At 37.9% G+C, this 24,019-nt stretch overlaps 1 protein-coding gene across 1 annotated transcript; it reads right to left on the bottom strand.

Annotated features, from left to right (window-relative positions):
- Window positions 1-12,048: 12,048 nt before the first annotated feature.
- LOC134674072 (uncharacterized) lies at window positions 12,049-23,673 on the bottom strand. The gene is made up of 7 exons (XM_063532124.1): window positions 23,150-23,673; window positions 19,674-19,903; window positions 17,846-18,157; window positions 17,101-17,233; window positions 16,025-16,233; window positions 15,077-15,265; window positions 12,049-13,486 (listed from the first exon to the last, which is right to left on the bottom strand). The coding sequence occupies exons 1-7, from the start codon at window positions 23,238-23,240 to the stop codon at window positions 13,250-13,252; spliced, it is 1,401 nt and encodes a 466-aa protein (XP_063388194.1). The 5' UTR covers window positions 23,241-23,673; the 3' UTR covers window positions 12,049-13,249.
- Window positions 23,674-24,019: the final 346 nt, after the last annotated feature.

Below are 24,019 nucleotides of genomic sequence, written 5' to 3'. Positions count from 1 at the left end.
CTAAATAATAACAATAATAACACTACCAGTCTCATCATAGTCTGTTGTGATCTACGACCATCTGTGCGGTGCTAATTGCTTAACACCATTCAGTTCTGCACTGATCGCTCACAAACTACATAACAAAAATAAGAACACTACCAGTCTCATCATAATCTGTTGTGATCTACGACCATCTGTGCGGTGCTAATTGCTAAACACCATTCAGTTCTGCACTGATCGCTCACAAACTAAATAACAAAAATAAGAACACTACCAGTCTCATCATAATATGTTGTGATCTACGACCATCTGTGCGATGTTAATTGCTTAACACCATTCGGTTCTGCACTGATCGTTCACAAACTAAATAACAACTATACTAGTCTCATCAGCTCATCACAGTAAATAGCCATATGTGCAGTATTAATTACATAATACCATTCATTTCTGCACTGAATATAGTCTAATCACTAAACATCCTCAAGGTAACAGTATAACAATATAACAGCAATATCTTTCATTCTTTTTTTTTTTTATATCAGGTTACTTATTATTGTTTTTTTTTTTGTTAATCTTTCTAAGTTTAGCATAATAACGTTAACTTTAATCAGTCTCACTTGAGTTACAATTATCCTTATCATTCATATCACTACTATCACTGGTATAATCTTTAAAACTAAGCCAGGGGTGAATCTTGTCTAGTGCTACAACATTTTCATATTTTCTGTTTCCCTTTTTAGTTAGAGGTGTATCTTCAATTAGAAACCTATCATTCGGTAGAACTTTTATAATCCGGTACGGCCCATGGAACTTAGGGATCAACTTTTTTGATTTACCTATGTGATCCTTATCTGTAATAGTCCTTTCTACTCTAACCAAATCGCCGATATTATAAGACTTGCCTACCCGCCTATGTTTATTAAATTTCCTTCGAGAATATTCCTGTTGTTTATCTATTTTATCTTTAGCTTCCGTTCTTAATTGTATTAAATTATCACCTGTTACTCGCTCGGAAATTTCATCTATTGCATCATTTAACTTATTTTCTGATGTGGTTATAAAGTTACAGCCAAATAATAATTCCGATGGACTTTTACCTGTCGTTTTATTTACCGTAGTATTAATTCCTAATTGGATTTGTCCTACATATTCATCCCAAGTGTTATCGTTTTTTCCATGACATGAAGTACTTAAAGCGTCCAGTATTGTACGGTTAAATCGTTCAACTTGGCCGTTCGCCCTAGGTGAGGCAACTGCATTTAGCACGTGCTTAATACCTGTTTCGTTTGTATATTCCTTAAATTTAGCACTAGTAAAACAGGACCCTCGGTCTGTTATCAGACGAGACGGAGGCCTAAAATAACTAAAGTGTTCTTTAAAAACTTTTATAGCAGTACTCGTTTTTGTGTCTCTTACAGCCCGAATACCAACATACTTTGTGAACGCATCAACTATAACAAGTATATACATATTGCCTCTCCTAGAGCGCACGAACGGACCTAGATGGTCGGCATGAACTGTGTGGAAAGGCTTTTCGATCTTTGGAATCGGATGCAACAGCCCTTCCTTGCATCCTCCTGGAGCCTTATGGTGAGCACACTCAAGACACGCGGCTACGTATTTTTTTGTAAATCGCCGCATTTTTGCGAACCAATAAGTGTTACGCAATCGACTTAAAGTTTTTTCGAAACCGAAATGCCCAACATTATCATGATTCATGCGCAAAACCTGCCACCTAACACCACGAGGCACAACCCACCTTAGACTCCCGTCCTTTAAAATTCGGTATACATAATTTCCCTTCAACCGGTAATTCTTTTGAACATCTATTATCAATTTAGTATCTTCGTCTTGCAAAATGTGTTTAATACGCTTCAATTCATCATCGTCATCTTGTACTGTTGCTATCCAATCTTTAACATCAATATTCAGAACATCGATAACATGAGGTCGTGAATCATTCGTGGGGTCAGCAACAGGACCACGGCTGAGAGCGTCTACGTGTGCCATACGACACCCTGGCCTGTACTCTATCTCACAGTCGTACTCCTGAAACTGAACCCACCAACGAGATATACGAGGTATAAGATCTCTTTTGGTAAGTGTAGTCCGCAACGCGTTACAGTCAGTTACGATTTTAAATTTTACGCCAAGTAAGTACACTCTAAAACGGTTTAAAGAAGCGACTACAGCAAGTGTTTCTAATTCAAATGAGTGCAATTTTTGTTCGTCTGCAGTGGTTTTTCGACTGTAATACGCTACGGCTCGCAGCAACCCATCCAAACCACGTTGCATCAAAATGCCAGCAATGCCAAATTTAGAAGCATCACAATGCAATTCTGTTTCTAATTTAGGATCATACAACGCCAAGATGGGGCGTTCTACTAATTTCTGTTTTAAAGCGTTAAAAGCTTCTGTATGTTCGGTTGACCATTTCCATTCTAATTTAGTTCTTAATAGATCAGTTAAAGGACGTGCAATCAAGGCAAAATTTTTGACAAATCTACGAAAAAAACTAGCTAACCCAATAAAACGTCGTACTTCATGAACATTCTTTGGTGTCGGGAAATTTGAAATCGCTATTGTTTTTCGAGCACCCGGTCGTATACCTTCACCACTTACGTGAAAGCCCAAGAAATCCAATTCTTTATAGAAAAAGTAACATTTTTTTAATTTAAGTGTTAATCCAGCTTCACTTATGAGATTCAATACCTCATCTAAACGTATTAAGCCCTCTTCAAAATTACGAGCTGGAATTAGTATATCATCCATATAGATGATAACATACTTAACTTTTGCAAGCACCTTGTTCATCGTCCTTTGGAACACGGACGGCGCATTGGCTAACCCAAAAGGCATACGTTTATATTTATACTGCCCGTCCGGGGTCACAAAGGAAGTCAGATCCTGTGATGATTCCGCAATCGGAATCTGGTAGTATCCAGAGGCAAGATCAAGGCTAATAAACAGAGAATTACCTGCTAACCTGTCCAGCTGATCATCTATAAGTGGAAGGGGGTAATGTTCCTTCCGTGTTTTGCCATTCAAAGCCCTATAATCAACACAGAGTCGCTTTTCTCCAGTCTTCTTTTGCACCAATAAAATCGGACTAGCGTAAGACGAATTTGATTCACATACTATGTCAGCATCTATCATTTCCTGTACCATTGTACGCACTAACTCTCGTTCGGGATAAGACAATCTATAAGGACGATATACAACTGGCTGCTTGTCTGTCAATTCAATTTCCATCTGAACTACATTTGTAAAACCTAAATCTTTTAAGTTATTTGAGAAGCAAGCCTCGTGTTTCTTTAAAACCATTTTCAATTTTGATATTTCGTCATCACACAGATGTTCACTTATATTTAAATCCGTACAAGTATCATCTACCAGGTTGAGAGATTTTACATTGAGACAGAAATTTGTTGTTGTTACGCGAGTAACCAGCTCCCCTTTTAGCAATGTGAGCGGTAAGTCAGTGATGTTTTGTACTAGTATTCCACATTGACCTTTTTCAATAATATATTCACCCGGCAAAAGATATAATTCAGCATTAGGTTTCCCGCGCAAACCACCTTTTACATATACCGAACCTGAGTAATCTGTGTCTGATCTTACGTGAATAACCATTATTTTATTTGGTGAAATTTTTGTGTCTTCTAATAATATAAGCTGTAACTTAACCGGGAATCCTTTTTCAATAATAAGGGTATAATCAGTTTTTGTAATAATTATCCCAGGTTTCTCTGTAAAACTATGACCTACTAATACTGGATATTTAATGACACAATCATCAACAATATATGTATCTACTGTTTCAATTATATTATCTATCTCCATCTCAACGCTCACGTGACCTAAAGGCACAATGGCATTTGGTCCTATTCCTTTCAAAAGTGGAAGTTGACTATGTGTTTTCCAATTTATTCCCATCCTAACTGCCTCACTATATCTCAATAGTGTGCCTTCGCTGCCCATATCTATATAACCATGTGTAAGAAAATTATTTATTTTTATATTTTTAAAATATTTGCTATCACGGTTAGTGTCACCCTCAAAGTGTTTATCAAAATTAACACGCAGAACATTTTTTTCAGGTACACTCTCACCCCTGTCATTGCCTGGTAATTTTGGACAGTCTGTAGATAAATGCCCAATTCTATGACAAATATTACACCTTAAAATGGTTTTTGTACATTTATAACTAAAATGACCCGGTTCCTTACAGTTGTAACACACAATAGATTTTGAATGGGATTTTGAATCTGTATTTGAAACACCTTTTAAGTTATCACTTACCGCATTTGAAGTTTTGAGTTGTTTTGTCCAAGACCCAGAATTAAATTTTTGTTTTTCTGAATCCCGTGATTGTTTGGCAGATTGAAAATATTCTAACACTTGTTCTGGTTGTTGACATTTTAATGCCTTAGCACCTAACCGAACCGATCTATCATCAATTCCACTCAAAATACAATCTACAGCTCGCTTTCCGTGGATATCACAACGATTTAATAAATTTAATTTGGCATAAAAGTAAAGCTCTAAAGATTCATTATACTTAACTCGCTTATTCAGCATTTCTGTTAACAGTTCAGCATAATCATCAACGCTAGGGAATGATTCAATCAATTTTGTTTTCCATTCCGGCCACGTGAATGACATAGATGGTAAAGCTAAATACCAGTTCTTCGCAACACCAGACAATTTGGGTAATGCATAATGGATGATCTGATCATCACCCCAGTTATATAATTTTGCACACTCGTCTACCTTATTCAGCCACATATGTATAGTTTGCTCTTTAATCATTGGGTTAAATTCTGGTATTACATTGCCTAACATAGGAAATTTATTACCCTCTGGCCTGTTCTGTTTTAATGTTTTAACTAATTCTCTAAGAAATTGTTGATGTTCATTACCTTGAAATGTGTTCACATTCTCAATAGTCGTCAGAACTGGTTGATTCTCACCACTCTGCTTGGAAGTACCCGGCATGTGTGCGTGGTTGCGGCTCCCTAGATTGCGCCTGCTGTCATGAACGCGGCTACAGCTTCGTTGACTACGGCTCCGACTCTGCTGATCACATCCGCCGCTCTCACGACCACTGCTATAGCTTCCACTGTGATGACGAACACGGCTTCTACTATGGGAACTACGGTTACGTCGACCACGATTCGAGCTGCGCCGACGGCTGGTACTACGACTTCTTCGGTTTTCGTAGTCGCGTTTTCGACTGGGTTTTCTGCTTCGCGTACGATGCCGGTCCCGCCTGTGTTCGGACCGACTCCTCCGACCTTCATCGCACGCTACACGAACACTTTTCGAACGTCGATTCCGTATACTTCTACTTTGTTCGCGTTCATGGCGCCGTTGAACCTTCTTTTTCGCACGCGCCGATCTATGTTTACTGCGGCTGCGACCATTCTCTTTCTCATTACTATTCATTGTTGGAAGTTTCGTCCACAACGACGAAACAAAAATGTCACATTTATTTCAACAATTGTGGGCTTCTTCGGTAATTGTGCCACTTCTGAGTTATAAAGGTCTTGTCTTGGTCTTGAATCAAACTCACTTCCAGTAGATATTTTCATATATTATTAGTGAAATTAAGAAAATCAACAGGACAAATGTTTTTCAGCAAAACGTCAATTCTCCCCCCTAATTATCTGTCAGGCTCTATTAAAAAAATAATATAGTATTGCCATATCAAAATGACGTTACCCAGTTTGACATAGAGTTGTCATATCAAAATCTAATAACACCCTAGAACATACATAGAGAGATATAGTACAGAATTAGTATTAAACTGTTATACATAATGTTATCATTATAAATGACCTTACAGAAGTCTGATTTTACTATTTTTTGTTTTCATCTATTTTCAGCAATAATGTTTATCGAGAAATAATGTTGAAAGTGACATATTGATTGATTTAGTGTGATTGTACATTTATAATATTTAAGTAACTATTTAAGCGTATTATGATTGTTTTAATTTTTTGATATTTTTCAATGAAATAAATTTTATCTTTTATCTTATCTTTTATTTAGAGTTTAGGGCTGAAAAGTGGTGTAAATGAGAATTACCTAACAGTGAGAGTTTGGTAGGTACCTAACCTAATAGGATCCCTATCAGTGTTGCCAGATGATCACAAAAGTCACATTTTTCGTGAATTTTCGCCTTCTCGTGTGACATGTGTGTGACTTACGATCTTGAGGCAATTTTTGTGACTTTTGAAGCTAGTCGAATTTTGGACAAGTTTAGTTCTGCAATTCGTATTATTTAGGAATTTAGTGAACACACCCAAGTTGACACTTGGTTGACTTTTAGTTGTCAAGCGGACCCCAGGCTCTCATGAGCCGTGGCGAAATGCCGGGATAACGCGAGGAAGAAGAAGACCCAAGTTGACACTTGCACTGACATCCACCATCATGTTTATTATAATAGTCGTGGCAAAACGAGACTTGTTACCTTGACATGACGGTGTTATTTAGTTTGATAGTAGTAGTTATTTTTTTTAGTGAAATGATTCATTTCTTTTACTTTTAGTCTGTACTCTCTACTCATTGCACTGCATCAGTTATTTTGAGATTTTTGAGCGCTCAAAAACCATTACTGTGTTATTTTTATCCGGGGGTAAATTATTTACGCATACCTATACTTTTAGGGTTCCGTACCTCAAAAGAAAAAAACGAAACCCTTATAGGATCACTCGTGCGTCTGTCTGTCCGTCTGTCACAGCCCATTTTCTCCAAAAGTACTGGACCAATTAAGTTGAAATTTGGTACACATTTATAAATTTGTGACCCAAAAATTTGTGATCTTACGTAAACAAATGAATTTTAAACATAGAGGCCACTTTTGGGGAGTAAAGGTGAAAATTAAAAAAATATGTTTTTTAAACTATATCGTGTTACATATCAAATGAAAGAACTCATTTTGAGAATGTCAAATATATAACTTTTGTAATTTTAAATATAAATAGTTTAGAAGTTATTTAAGAAAATATCCAAAAAATTACCATTCCCCCCTTTATATCCGAAACTACTGGGTCTAAAATTATGAAAAAAATATACAAAATAGTTTTTTACTTATAGATGACAGGAAAACCTATTAGAAATATGCAGTCAAGCGTGAGTCGGACTAATTACTTCGTTTTGATCCGACACCTACGGGTTTTTTTGCGTTTCACTTTTAAAAGTACATTGTTAAAATTGGGTAATGTACTTACTCTTACCCTTGGAACTTAATTTGTAACTTTCTCATTTACCCCCCAAAAGTGCTTGCCCTTAAAATTCATTTGTTTGCGTTACATGTCCGTCTTTGGGTCACTAATTTACACGTGTACCAAATTTCAACTTAATTGGTCCAATAGTTTCCGTGAAAATAGGCTGTGACCGACGGCCAGACAGACAGACGCACGAGTGATCCTTTAAGGGTTCCGTTTTTCTTTTGAGGAACGGAACCCTAAAACTCATGTAAAGTTAGTAGATTTTTTGTGAAATACGTAGGTCACGGCATAAGTCTTGTCGTATGACAAAAGTATTTATTGTTTTTCGAAATAATTTCCACCGCACTCAATACACTTTCCCATACGCAAGAACCAGTCATCAAACCAATGCTCCCATTTTTCTTTATCAATGGAATCACATAATGTTTCCCAGGCTGCGATTACTTCCTCCTCCGAAGTGAATTTACGTCCTTTTAGTTGCGATTTTGCAAACGGAAAAAAACCAAAGTCGCATGGTGCCAAGTCCGGACTATAAGGTGGATGGTCCAATACTCGAATTCCAGATTCTTCAAAAGTCTGTTGAGTTAACTGAGCACGATGCGCTGGAGCGTTGTCGATATGAAGATACCACGAGCGCATAGGGGATCTTGGTCTGAGATTTTTCAACGCTGTAAATAATTGTGGCAAACAAACTTCAGTATACCAACGAGCTGTGACTGTTTTCTGTTTATCTAGCACAACATTGGCCACTAAGCCAGTCTTACGAAAAAAAGATACGATCATTCTTTTTTCAACTGAACGTGATTTCTTCACTTGTGTAGGCTGATCTTCATCTTCGAAGACCCACACTTTGTTCTGTGATTTAGTTGGTATATCAAAAAAATACAACCAGCTTTCGTCACCTGTAATAATTGAATTTACAGCACTGTGTTGTCCCAATTCAAAATCTTTCAACATTTTTTTGCACCAAATTACTCGTGACACCCGTTGTGCGTCGGTCAACTCGTGGGGTATCCACAGGGTACAAAGTTTTCTAACATTTAAATGGTTCGATATAATTCTTCCAATACTTCGTTCGGAAATCTTCAGAGTTTCTGCTAATTGTTTATAAGTGATTCGTCTATCTTTAGTTATAGCTTCTCTCACACGTTCAATGTTTTTTTCAGTTATGACTTCTGTCGGCCGGCCTGAACGAGGATCGACTTCTAAATTAAATAACCCACGCTTAAAATTTAAGAACCATCTCTCAATGGTTCTTAAGGACGGACAATCCTCACTAAATACCTGCTTCATTTCCTCTTCACACTGTTTAGCAGATAGTCCGCGACGAAAATTGTAGAAAATAATAGCACGATAACCGATAGTTGGAAACGAAGTCATAGCGACGTATTTAAAAAAATCCCGATTAAATTGCGTTACCAGCTAATTGTTTATATTTTGTACTTAGACAATACAAAGAGGGTACTTTATAATAAAGTAAACAAATCGACGCCGCGGTATGTTTAAGTGCAGTACGACAAGACTTATGCCGTGACCTACGTACAGAGCCTTTTTTAGACCGTTAGCCATATTGTGCGAGGTGATTAGGTAGGCCATACTGAACAACTTTTTCTATGGGACCAACTCCGAAATCACAAAACATTTTTGGCCGTTCCATACATTTTAGTCGAGTGGATGTCGAAATTTCTAAGGGAAAGCCAATTTTTGACGTGATAACGTCTTATAAATCGATGAACACCGGTAGCAGCATGCACGAAAAAGTATCACGTTGTGGACAGATCTCCATGGTAACTTACGGCCACGTTTTCTTATGACGTTATCACGCAAAATTATCGTCCGTAAACCGACTGTACAGACAACCATTTTTTTATTGGGATTTCGGGATTAGTTTCATAGAAAAAGTTGTTCAGTATGACCTATCAAGTAATCAGTACTCACCTCGCACAATGTGGCTAGTTGTCCAAAAAAGGCCCTGATATTATTTTCTGAATTTCTTCTAACAAAATCAATTTACCTACCCATCATCATCATCATCATCATCATTTCAGCCTATATACGTCCCACTGCTGAGCACAGGCCTCTGCTCATGCGCCTACCCATACAATGCAATAATATAAAAATGTGACTTAAGCGGCAAAAACGTGACTTTTAGGGAAACGAAACGTAACTTATGACTCCAGAGCCCTGGCAACACTGATCCCTATGGCAATTTTCTGGTATACAATCTTTAAAGCAAGGACGAAATTAAAAATCTCAACATTCATGGGAGTTGGTCCAATTTACATCGCATTAAAGAACATATAATTAAAGTGAGTAACTGGGGAAAAGAACTACTTATTCACAAATTACTGTCACTACTTTTCCGTCGTGATTTTTTCCCTTCTATGACTTGATCTCAGATTCTATAATAACTGTATATTGTTAGAGATCAGACTATTCTGGTTGCCCTCTAAAGAAACACATGGCGATGGGAACAGCACAGAAAAAGCGAAACAGACCGAGACAGAGTCGACGAGACTTGCATTAGTTATGGGCGCGTATTTGCAGATGGACCGCTTTAAACGTGGATTAAACCAGTACTTGGTGTGTACTTTTAATTTCTTCTTTCAGCAACATTTTGATTAATGCAAACTGGACCAAAATGTAGGTTTAAGTATATCAACAGAGTGCCGTTCGGAGTGATAACGGTTATTATACAATCAATTATTTAGTTTATAAATATGATATAGGTACTTACTTCTTTATTTTTATGAATTACAGCGTTTAAAATATACGACATAAATCACAATTCTTTTTTACTTGTTTTCCACTTGAGCTGATTTTCGGTGCTGAAAAAATATCCGGACCATACTAACCCCATACTACCATACTAGCTTTGCCTAATACTAATAATATCACTAAATAAACATGGGAAAATTTCAACCGGTTCTGTCTGTATCAATCAATCAATCGCATTTATTTTCAGGAAACTAAGGCCCATAGGTACACCCCCAAGCCACGTGTAGCAACAACCAAAAGGATTTGGAATCGATGATCCTAAAGTATTAAGTAACCACATTAATTTCCTTCCACATCTACATCTCGATCCCAAATAGTTAGACTTTGGATTTCTAAATAGGCTAAAATGACTTTTAGCTCTCATCGACCCTACGTTCCTTTTTGGACTGATATGCCTCAATATCCCATTTGCAACCCTAAAACAGGCCAGAAAATTAAATCTCACAGTACGCTCGGCTGCCCCCGTCTGTTTCCCCGGATGCCCGGACACGAGTAAGTCCGGTTTATCCGGGCTGATCGGATCACGCCAACGCGCCGGTGCGTCCGTCGGTTCCCTTATTTACTCATTCCGGTGTACTTAAAATGAGTGTGCATTACGCTTTATTTTTGGTCTACTTTCGAGGAGCTTAATTTGACCCTTTTTTACTAGATTACTGTGTAAAGGCGTGTAATTTGTTTTGAATTTATGCAAAGCAATGTACCTACATTGTATATTAGGTAGATTCTTTCTCACTATGGCCCTGCATTGAAGTTAGTACTTATGTAGAAGCTCTTTGGTGATTTTGCAATTAATTGACCGAAGCGTAGCGTAGGTCTACGTTTTGACTCAGGCATTTTGCTTTTGTATGTCCGGATGTTCTCCTCTACAGGTCGCAATTCTTAATCGATTCTCGTGAAATTTTGTAACCGAATTCTATGACTCGATAATTTTTTTTTTGTCGAGCCGGTTATTGGAAATTTTTTTAAATGGAAAAGTTGTGACAGCTCGCGCTTAAACAAATAGTTGTATCGGTATCATAAGAGTGTATTCTTTTTAAGACATGCATTTTTGGCCATTAAATCTTACAGATTAAATGGCCAAAAATTCAGAAATTTTATTTCGCTGGTTTAGGAGGTATTAAGATATTTAGTTTTTACTTGAGAATGAGTAGCTAAATTTCGTCACCTTAGGTAAGAACCTTCATGGCGTATTTTGCAAACGTTCCCGTTTTTTGTTTGCACAGAAGGTCTGGGTTCGATCCCCAGTAATTATATGCTGGGACATACATAACTTTTTGTATTTTTTTCACACTTTTCGTACTGTTTTTTTTTTTTAATTTACTATATTGTCATCGTGCCCAATAAGATATGCTCGCGAGGTCTACAGCTCACAGAGCCACTAGTATTTACGATCTTCTTTAAGGAAAAACAACAAAGATATACCGCTTCCAGTGTGTTACAAAGGTATTTCACTAAAGCCGTCGTACGTGCCTTCCCAGGGATTAAGAAAAAATAACACTGCTATTAGAAAATAAAAGAACCTCACTAGAATCTGCTATATTAGTTGAAAAGACGCTCTAGCTTTTTCGTAAGATTCTTGGAAGATAGTTCTTTGATAACTTTGCTTGAAAGAGCTTCAACCTCATAAGTACCCATGTACTTGTATGAGTACAAATTATAGACAGACAGACAGACAGCGAAGTCTTAGTAAAAGGATCCCGTTTTTACCTTTTGGGTACGGAACCCTAATAACCTAGGTATGCATTGCATATTATGAGCGAATTAACTCTACTACATTGTTAATACATATAAAGACGAAGTACGAAGCACCAAGCACCATACACGAAGTGGCAAGCAATTTCAAAGCTTCATTGATTGCTAGGCTTCGTGAATGCTAATGAATACCTAGGGTAGTTACAGTAGGCTTACCTTTCGCGCAAAATAGGCACAATGGACGGTGATTTGCGGAAAATGTTCAGGGGTATTAATTGATTAACTAAAAATAAAAGCGTGCGTCAAATGAAATATCTACTAGGTAAAATAGATATTGTGGAATGTAAGAAAATTAAAATGGTAAAAATTGCAGTTAATTTATTAGATTTATATAAGTATGTTTTTATTTTATTCAGGTATGCTATAAACATTTATACAACCTTTATATACATGTCATGTCACATTACAAGTTTAACCAAGTTACGCCCATTACTTTATACATACGTTAACTGTTTTAAGCATTTAACATAGATTTAACTTATTTCTAAGCAAAAGTGCCTACTATTTAGGTACATCTAAACGATTCACATTTTCCATTTTAAACTATTCAACAACTTGATGTGAGTCTTTCCGTATAAAAAGGGACCTTAACATGACTGGTAGAGTCGGACCAAGCTAACACTGCATATGATTTTCAATGACAAAATATGGCAGTATTATCATTAATATCAAATTCCTATGATGTTTAATAATGACACGCTTTGTCCTGTTCAAGTCGGTACAAAGTAGCTTAGACTGACTCTACTTTGGTATTTGTTCCATTTATAAAATTGCAAACTTATATCTAATTGTATATCCGATAAAACTGTATAAGGGCCTGGTTGAGCCAGACTGCGTTAGGCGGCAGTCTCATTTAAGATTACGTCCTAATCGCGACTGCCAACAGTATTACTACTGCAGCATTCCAGCAGCGAGAAACTGGTGATGTCACTGACAATCTCTTTGATAAAATTAGTCGTGCATGGAACGGTCTAATCACTACAGGGATGAAGCAACGACAGCATCGCAATCTCAAAGAAATCGATAGTGATATCTGAGGGCATACCGTGAAGCACGAAACTCAAATTTTCGTTACAAGTAGGTCGAATATGCAAGAGTGATGGAGTGACAGATAAAGGAAATTCGATTTTCGTGTTTCGCGGTAGGCCCTCTCACGTGATAGTGACGTTTGCCGCTGCACTTGCAATGTTGCAGAGTAAAGGTGGGATGGCAACTTTAGTTGCATTACTGTGGCAGCATCACTGCTGTGGCGTGAAAGCGGCCGCTGTATCTGTGAATTTTCTTGACGCTCGCCACCAACCATCATCACTCATTCATTTGATATACATATATATATGTGTGTCATTACTGCCGCGATTATGACGTGCAATCCGGCACACATTTTATCGAGGAAATTGACAGGTACATCGTCAACGCCGTGGCAGTAATGTTTCAACAGTAATGTAACTGCAGTGGCCATCCATCACAACACTACTGTGCAAAAAGATTCGCATAGTACTAGTTTACATCTTCAAAAGCGGTATTCTCTTCAGTTGCCTTTCGATCTGTCTCGTCGTCTTATTCTTAAGCTGCGGTATATGGAACAGGCAGTACACCGCCCCGAACAGGTTGATGCCGACGAATATATAGAACATGTTGTACACGCCCATGTAGTCCTCGATATATGGGAAGGAGTACACGTGCGCCAGTTTTATGAACTGGGAGTACACGTACAGGAGAGCTAGCTGGTGAGATCGGATCTGAAACAGAGGAGGAAGAGAAAACAATTTTTTTACATTGCCACAACAAGACAAGTCTTCACGAAATATTCGCGAAATTTGTTCAAGACGAAATTAATACATAATTATGTATTTTGAATTTAATTTCCTATCGACCTAGCCACGATTAGTAACTAGCGGTAACAAAAAAAATCCTAAAAATCCTAGACAACAAAGCTATTTCTTGAACTCCCCTCTGCAAACTCACGACTAAATTGAGTAACCAACACGAATTTATTTACGCTATAGAATCCACTATTACCCAATTTTCCAACGCATGAAATGTCTGCCAATTCCATACGACATCGCACAATCGAGAGCAACATAAACGTAATCGGTTTTAGCCCACAGCGTCAACATCAATCTTTCTGTCCACGGCCCGTGGTACATTCTTATTGAGTCGTGTACTCGTATTGTGCTATTCAATATACAGCGGCAGCACTTTATCACCCTGAGAATTTGGGTGCGACTATTCATCCCTATCCAAGCTAATATAATACATGCAACAGTAACTTTGTCAGTTATATCTTCATGCATAATCCGCTGAGCAGATTTAGACGTATGGATATAGTTTGAGGCCCGGGAAAGGACATATGGGGCATTATCTATGAAAAGGGACCTTATTGTCGATGGCGCTTATGCCGCACAGCGTAGCGCGGCATTGTATTTATATCGGAACATCGTTAATAATGGCGTAAGCGCCATCGACAATAAGGTCCCTTTTCATAGATAACGTCCCATATATCACATACGATGCGTTTTATCAATCATCATCGGCATCAGTCCACGCAGCTAAATAGTAGGTACTATTAGGAAATTTAATGTATCATTATGCTATCATATGCTTGATACTACTGATGTAATGAAAATTTTAGAGTTACCTATACCTATAGATGAATTGCCAGTTTTAGTTATGTATTCCAATATTTTTAGCTACATTTTATAATTTTTATACCACTTGATTAAATAATTGTGCCCAAACTGTAAATTCTAGCAATGCTATTCTGTTATCTCGCTGCCAAGTACGTAAACCCCAAGTTATTATAACGATTATTTAACGCAAATTTAATTACCTCTCTAACAGCTCTTAAATTGCTACATTGAGCATACTAGTCACGGAGCTAGTATTTAACTGCGAGTGAAATGTGCACTTTCAAAATGTTGATATTTACATAGATAATAATTTAATGGCTGCCGAATGTTGTTTGTTTAGTCAGTAGGCCAGGTAGGTAGATATTCCTACTTACGTAGATTTAGATTTATTTAGTTTTCTTTCGATTAGTAGTGGTAATAGTAGATTGAGTTAGTAGTCTTTTGATTCTTAAGACCATATCCAGTTGGAAATTAAAATATTTTCTTCTACAAGTAGTAGGTTTGGGAAGGCTTGGGCTTGCGTCTATCCAGAATGTTAAGGATGACTCACGTTAGACGGGACCGTGACCGGGCCGGCGTTTCCTCGCTTACTTTTCTATGACATCATAGGTGACCACGTGATGCTTTCCATAGAAAACGATCCGCCGGAAGTTCCGGCCCGGACACGGCCCGGTCTGACATAAGTTATCCTTTACTCACCTCACAGTTAAACAGCTCCGTTATCACCAGCGCGGGTAGCCCCCAAACCACGCCGTACGCTGCCACGAGTACTCCGAGTGCGGCCACGGGTACCCAGCGGAACGTGTACACCGTCAGGTCGGCCTGCGTGTACACCGCCAGTATACCCATTGACACAGCCATCACGAAGAATGCGCTGGTTAGGAGGTACTAAAACAAAAGTTGAAAATGTAGGAAGAAATAAAGACATATACCGGGTGTGGCCTGTAATATGAGCAAAAAATTAAACTGTAGGCTGTACTCCTCACACTGACTAACAATTATTCAGCGACTTTTAAAAATAACTTGTGGTTTGATTTTTAATACACTTTAAAGTTTATTCTAAGACGCAATGTATTGCGAATTTTGTTTTGTTTAAGGCGTGACAAGCAACGTCAATCACAATGATATGGCGTGGCGATGGCGTCCATTGAAGATAATATTTATTTTGTATGAAAAATAAGGAGTCTAAATAATTCATAATTTTTAAAAGTTGTAGAACAAAAGTGTCACCGTTTGAGGATTACAATCTATGATTTAATTATTTGCTCATATTACAAGCCACACCCGGTATAAACATAATAATATAAAATTAATGTCAGACAGAGTTGAAAGATAGATAGACAGAAGGAATACTCGCTACGATAAACAAATTTCATAAGTTTCATAACACGCCGATTTCTTGATAGTGCCTTACGTGTGATACGCACACATTCACAACTCGAGGGCTGAGCGGGGAATGGCTCAAACACGATACATAAGTATGATATGTGTGTGCGTGAGAAATCGGCTTGCCGTGAAGTCTCCGTAGTAAAATTAAAAAATAAAAACCACTCGTCTATCTGTCCACTCAAAAAGAGAAAGAGATAGAAAGATGAGTGCTTGACATGCTGAGTTTATCAGATTAAAACTACACAAATTAATTCTTACATTTCTTTCCATAACTCGTATGACGGTTGTACACAGCAAACTGCCAGCGCAGAAGCAAGCCAGCGTGAGCACCCTGTCAGGGTCTGCTGGTGACCCCAGCTGGACCAGAGTCTTGTGCTGGTCCAAGAAGATGATACTGCCACTCAGGATCATGGTGCTGTGGAGGACCACGCCGATTTTGGTGGCGTCGCGCCATATCGGGTTTTTAACTGCGAAAAATTTAATAGGACTAAATCAATATAATGTATTAGATTAAAGGTAGAATCGATGGAACTTATACGGTCATCACATCATCATCATTCTAGCTTTCAGTCGCCCACTACTAAGCATAGGCCTCTCTTCGTGAACGCCACTGGTACAGTCAGCTGCAGAGATAGTTGACCTCCCGCTAATAAATGTTTATGCAGGGGGTCAGTTATCACTAAATTGGAGGTAGGCAACCTTTTAACTTTCTAACCTAAAATAACCACCTTTTAACTAATTAACCAAAATTACCACTATAGAAATCATAACATGAGTGAATAATTTTACGGTTTAAAGTGACATTCCATTTCCAACAGCAGCTGCAATACTGTTCATTTTCTATGGAAATTGACAGTGACAGCGACGCGTTTCCATAGTAAAATGAACAGTATTGCAGCTGCAGTTGGAAATGGAATGTCACTCTTAGACTCACTTGTTTTTAGTCACTCGCGCGTCGCGCGCGCGCGTACGGGATACACGGCCGTCATGAACGCTGCTTGCGCTGTTAGTTCTTAAGAAAGGAGACCTACGCTCTCCGAAACATGTCGCGCGAGTGACTAAAAACAAGTGAGTCTAAACCGTAAAATTATTCAATGTTAGTATGTCTCACAACAGTTTAAATTCTATTATAACGTGAGTGATTGAGTTTCATAGAATTGATTGATTAAATTTAAAAGCCCACAACATTGATTTATTTGGTCTAAACGTTTAATTTAGTAAGCTGCCACCAAAACTGTGTATTTATTATCCTACACTCGCCCTCTACAGAAGGGTCTACATAAAAATTGACGCCTAAAATAGCTCAAGAACGATTTAGTACGGTTACTACTTACTTATTGTTATCGTATGCAATTTCCCCGCAGCTCTCGCTCGGTCGCTTTCGTCCTTCAAGCTGGCGACTTCTTGTATCACGGTCGGATGTTCAGGCGGCAGGCATTTTAATCTAGACACTGTTAATTTTGCTCGCTGAAAGAAAAAACACATAATTATGTATGGGTAACAGTCAGCCAAGGGCTTCTTAGAACGTAATTTCCAACCAATTGCTTTATCTGAGCCTCAGCTTATTCCACAGATTCCTAAGAATAAATTAGGAATCATTTGATCCGGCTTATTCTTGCGCACTCATCTAACGCAACTATTCAGAGTAAATCCGTGGACATGGCGCTAGCAAGTGTGCCAAAATATCAAAAAATTATCACAGCTACGGAATATATATCAGAGGAAGTACATAATTGACTTGAAAAAACACATCTGACACGTATGTATCACTGGCCTGCCTTGGCCTTCCCGTCGGCTTTGAATAATACCTAAAGGGGCCCACAGATTACCAGTTCGGCGGACAATGTCAGCCTGTCAGTTATTCGGAGCTGTCAAATTTTACGTTTAACTGACAGGCCGATATCATCCGGCGGACTGGTAATCAGTGGGCCCTTTCATACACAATTCCTCGCCACAACTTTGGATGAATAAAATTTTAAATATCAAACATCTAAAATTTAAAACAGCTACTCTTGTTTCTACAAAACAAAACATGTTACATATCACATTATTTACTGTAATTGGTTTAACTTGACTCACCTCATGATTCCCTTTCATGACCAAGTAACTCGGGGATTCCAATAGACAGAACACCGTGATCAATTGAAACACCACAAGTGCCACCATCAAGAACATCAGCGCGTCTACATCTGTAACCAGTCTCATCAGATACCCTGCTGCCGTCATTGGCATGAACAGAGAGAGAGCAAACCCTCTGTTTTGTATGGAACTGATCTCACGGATGTATATCGGGAAGATGGTATACAGGCCGCCTGATGATATTCCAGCCAGTATGTGTAGAGCTATGATGTTGATTTCATTGACATCCAAAAGAAGGGGTATGCAGGATATCTGAAATAATATCGGTTAAAATAGCGAATGCAAAAGTGCAAGCTGCTATATACTTTGCCAAAAACACAAACTGGGTCAAAAACATTCAGGAAAAGTTGCGTTCTCCTATGGACACTACAAAAGTTAGAGATTTGGGTACATTTTACTAAGATTTAAAAATTTAAAGGTAGAGAACACCAAAAGTGTGAAACATGACGTTGTTTTGTAGTTGATTTTAGTAAAGTGATATATAGCCGGTCTTTACAAATAGCCAATATGGATTGCTGAGTATTGAATAAAGAATGGTTAAACGCGTTTCAAGATTATTCTTCATTAGCTGCACACTTCCAAGTTAGTTCACTGCATAATAAGCTATCAATCACTTTAAACAATATGACATTATTAAATGAGCAAAAATCTAAAAAATATTCAATTCGTTCAATCGGAAATACCACTTGTCCTAAAATCTAGGAAAGTTTCTTGATCATATCAGATGACATTTATTAATTGACAGGAGTCAGGTAAAGGATGACTCACGTTAGACCGGGCCGTATCCGGGCCGGAGCTACCGGCGCTTACTTTTCTATGACATGACAGGCGATCACGTGATGCTTTCCATATAAAACGATGCGCCGGAAGCTCCGGCCCGGTCACGGCCCGGCCTAATGTGAGTCATCCTTAAAGCGGAAACAACGACGATATATCCCGGTAACAAATCTATGCCACTAATTGTTTGAGCAAGTTCTGACGTGCAATCATGTCACGTCTCCGAACCAATTACAGTACAATATTCTAGGCAACAGACCGTTAATAAAGATTGATGAGGTGGATTATGTTATTGTTTCAATTCAAATTCTATTCTATTTTACGATCAATTTACATAGTGTAATTTGGGATCGTGTTAACTTTAACAGATTTTTATTTATTTATCGAGGCATAAAATCGATCTAATGTAGCTTAATTTTTGGAAAAAATCAAAGAATCTTCATCTGCAGAGCCGAGCTTATAAAATACCAGTATAAATAACTAGCTGTCGCCCACGACTTCGTTCGCGTGGATGATTACCCATCAAAAACATAAATGTGAAATGAGAGCCATGCGTCAATATGCGTCATGCGTTGCGTCGTTGTTGACTTCGCCGGCGAAAGAATTGAGATAATAATATGAGTGCCCTCGTTTTTCTCTATTACGGTATGAATTAGGATGAAAAGGACTGATTATTTTTTGTTTTCTAATATAGTTTCTTACTACGAATTTCCTGTTGCAAACTTTCAACTCCCTTTTAGCCCCCTTAGGAGAACTATTTATGAAAACACTGAAATTATTTTTCTTGTAGCGTGCTTCCAGTCTGCGGCCTAAATCAGTTCTTGTCAACTGACCCGATAACCGACTAACCTGTCGATAACTGGCGGGAGATGGCACAGGATCGAGACAATTGGCGTGAACTCGTGTCGGAGGCCAAGACTCATTTTGGGTCGCTGCGCCATTAAAGTAAGTGTGTGAGTGTGTGACCCAGTAAAATACCTCTAGGACTCACCCCTTGCACTAAGCTGACGATGAATATCCCGACCTTCCGCCCGAACCTCTCTATCACGCAACACAGCATCGGCGCCGCCGCCGCGGCCGCCAGCACGTGCGCCATGGTCCCCCATGTCACCTGGGTGCCGGGCACGTGGGCGCCTGGCGCCTGGGACCCGAAGTTGCCAGCGTGCGCAGTCGATGTTAGCGCGTCAGCTTCGATTCCTTGTGTGAAGAATGGAACGCTGGCTGGAAAGAAGCTTTGCATTACTGAAATGATACACAGATCATGATATGTAACGTTGTATTCAATTCGCGCTAGACCAGAGATAATGAGGAACATTTCTATAAAATAAATCCTGTGACAATAAGATGATATCCTAGTTCCAACACATCTGGATCGTTGTTGGAATTGGCGGATCAAAAAACGAATGTAGAGAAAAAAAAAATATAAACAACAAATATTTAAGTTTGTGAATAAAATTTTTAGAGAAAGTGTTGAAGCTGCGTGCCGCATATTGGGGCTGAGGCCTTAGACCTTTTAAATAAATGTTGAAGTATAAAACAATCTGTACCTTGATAATAATAACCATAATTTTGCGACGAACTTTGACCGCGCGATTTAGAATTGAAATAGCATTAAACTTATTAGTAAAGCGTTGTCATTCATGTACCAGTTTAACTTCTTCTACGTTGACATAGTTACGGGAAGACGGGTATCTAACAAAAATTGTCAAAGGGCCTACCGCGAACCACGTTCGAAGTTTTGCCTCTCTGTGGGTCATGTAAGTACATTCGTACGTAAGTGTGAAAGGGAGGCAACACGTCGAACGAGGTTTGCGGTAGGCCCTCAGATGTTTACGAGCAGTTGCCTCGCACAGGTGAATTGTACGGCCTCTGTGAGTGTCATTCAGAACGAATGCCACCTAATTCTCCGGCCGACGCAAATTGACAGTCTCCTGGTGTAATCTGGAGCAATTGCTGGCACTTAACAAACCGCCGCCATGTTTCATTTATTTCAAGATATTCACAAGAGACGACACGTACTAGATCCATTCTAGATACGTTATAGTTTAGATATCAACTAGTTCTCTTTTGCAGCGCAATTCGGGCAACCAACGTCACTTTTACGTTAGATAGAGTAAGATATCTATTAGATGTGAATTAGATCTCTAAGTGATATCCTGTGGAAATCGTTGAAGAGTATCTCCAGATAAGATAAAGATAAAAGATAAAAAATAGTTTATTCAAGTAGGCATATTACAATGCGCTTATGAACGTCAAAATCGCGAATCGCGAAAGTCAGAATCGCGCGAATGTCAAATTTGATAGGTTAGATCTTAAACATATCGTTATCCTATCTTGGTGATGTCTAAAAGATGTCTAATAGATGTCTATTTCAAAATCCGAATTGGGCCCCTTGACTCGTTGATAACGTAACGATTTTTCAATAACGTAATCCTTAGAGTAACGTAGAGTTGTAATTACTAATCATAACAAAAAAGCATTGGTAGCCGGGCGGGTCGTTAGCCATGGGTTTTGTGAACAGTTGATTTTTTTTAAGATAACCGTAAGGTGGTCAGCTTAAAAAATTCAACTATACAATCAGGTTCTCGGTAGTTACGTATACAATAAAATAGAAAGAAGAAAAGAAAGAAAAGTCGTTTATTCCATAAAACACACATACACAGGACAAGAAGATGAAAAAAGCACATCAACTACAGCACAAAAACAACAGATAAAATTTTAATATACGAACAGAAAATTGTACATCAGTTCCAGCAATGTGTGCAGTAAGTAGAAGGCTTTGACTCAGCATTTAATTAGTATTCGGTAAAATAAAAATCCTGAATAAGCATATTATTATTATTATTTTTTATAAACATACCTAAAACACGATGATATTAACGAGTAAACACGGAATAAAATCAATTAGAAAAAGTCTAAGTACAACATCAATCTACCGCTCAACGCGAGTGGATTCTTTTATTGCAGTCAACGCCGAGAAGTTCATTAAACTAGGATTACGTAGTCTACTTTTAATTTAATTTTGCCTATATAGTTACAAAAGCTAGCGCCGCATTTTTTATAGCAAATTACTTCCATTCTAATTTAAATTTTACTACCCTTTCAGTTTCGCTAGTCTAAACACGAAAAACAATTATGAAACTCGTAAAAGATACAAAGTCACTTGAAAACAACGACTAAGTTTAGACACAACAGTATTTATTAACATTCATTGTCTCTGCTCATTACTTAAACTTTATTGCACAGTAAAAATTGTACAAAAGGCGAACTTAATGCCAGTAGGCATTCTCTGCTCTATATTACAGGGCAGATAAGATCCCCGATACCATCTTAAGAAGGCAAAGATAAAAGATTAGAGCATAAACTATAAACAAATGAGTAAAAGTTTTATCTTTTTTTACTTATTTGTTTATAGTTTATGCTCTAATCTTTTATCTTTGCCTTCTTAAAGATTTTGCTTCTTATAAAGAGAATATTTAGAATAGAATAGAATAGAATTGATTTATTCGTAAGCACAAACAATCGGTACAATACATTTTATAAAAGTAAACACAAAATAAGATTAAAGTGCCACGAAATGGCCCCATCTCAGCATGTTGCTGGTGGCTTCCAGCGCTGATCTTCCGATTTTCAACTAGTTTATTGGTGAGTCAATTTCAACTAGTGGATTATGAGTCGTACCTAGACATCGCGATAAGCTTAAAAATGTATAAATAATTAATATTTACCTACCTACTTATTTTATAGGCGCTTAAGTCCTGTATGCCAATTTCCACTATTACAACAATCGACAAAAAAATATATCTATAACTACAGAACCTGGTCACAAAATTTCACGAAAATCGTCTGAGAAAGGCAACCTGCAGACATAAAAAAGCATTTTTGATTTTATGCCCGTCTGACACGGAGACCATCGCTAATGTTCGGTCAATAAATAGTAAATATACGTGATGTAGGTACCTATTTAAAGTATATTTTAACGAGTCTTCTTGAAGGTATTATTTCTACCTTTGTAAATGTCATGAGTATTGTTGTTTTTACTTTTATATATTTTATCGATACACGTAAATAACGAAATTTCTCGCTCATCATCATCACCCCGAGTAGGTATTAAATGGAACTTTGCTTAATCCCTTGACGAACTATCATCCCCATTTCAATCCCCCAAGGCGAAGGATTATCAGCGAGAGCCCTATTTTGAATTACCTTTACCTAACTTAGATAATTGTGGTCCAAAACGAGCTTACAACTATATCCCTACCTTGTTGTATAATATATATTTGATTTATTGAATTATATTTTCAAACGCATATGGGTTTAATTCTTTGACAAGTCCTATAATTTACACAGCGGATTTTGGCGCCAAACTTTCTGAACTTATTGAATAAGGTAGGTATCCCAAACAAAGGTTTTAACTGAAGATAACAGAAAGAGAAAAGAGAAAACAAATGTAAAATCAAAACATACCTATAAAAGCAAACAGTAATTCTTTCCAAACACTTCCTTTGCTACCATCCTTCTTTATTTCCTCACTATGACTTCCTATTGTATACACCATTTTAAATAATATCACAGCACTTATTTATAAAATAACAATAACAAAAAGAGCTATCTCTTTCCATTCACTACTTTTATAACTATATTCACAGCACTATTTACCTATCATCTACAAACGAATAACGACTTAAAGTCAGTGCACTACGGCTTTAATTCCAACGATACTGAGTAGCTTCTTATTTACACTGGAAAACAAGCTCTAATCAGCAGGAAATAAATTCTAAACCGCTCGACGCTATCTAGAGTTAAAGGATTCTCTTGTTCCAGCGTTGTTTTGGTGTTATTTTGAACTCTGTGTCTTGGTGATAAGGGAACACGTCCGTCGCAAGCGAGATTGTGAAGCAATCTGTGTCAATAGTGCTGTGAACGTGAGGCAGACGGCGTGAGTGATAACGGTCTAGAAATCTTTCGGGCTCTGTTTATATTCGCGGTTAAGATTAAGGCCAGCGCACACTTCACGGCGCGAGGCTTTGTTAAGCGATGGAAATCTGAGATAAAGATCATAAGAAAAAGGTCGCTTTGACGGTATAATAGAGCTTTCTGCAGGTTATCAAGGTACTTATCTGCTATACGAGTCACATCCCTTACTTTATGGGGTACGATAACCTGCAGAAATATACCGTCAAATTGATTATTGATTGTGATAAATATGGAACCGTACAACGCCATTTACATCGCATGTCGAATTAGAATCATGAGATAGCCTTCGACTTTACACATCTTACACTTTAATGGATCTTTGATTGCATTTAAAACTAAGTCATAGCGATTGTCCAAAAA

This window comes from Cydia fagiglandana, chromosome 19, assembly GCF_963556715.1.
Source record: "Cydia fagiglandana chromosome 19, ilCydFagi1.1, whole genome shotgun sequence".
In the NCBI taxonomy this organism is placed as follows: Eukaryota; Metazoa; Arthropoda; class Insecta; order Lepidoptera; family Tortricidae; genus Cydia; species Cydia fagiglandana.
Note: the sequence above shows the minus strand (reverse complement) of the source record. Positions and strands in the feature narration are given on the sequence as shown.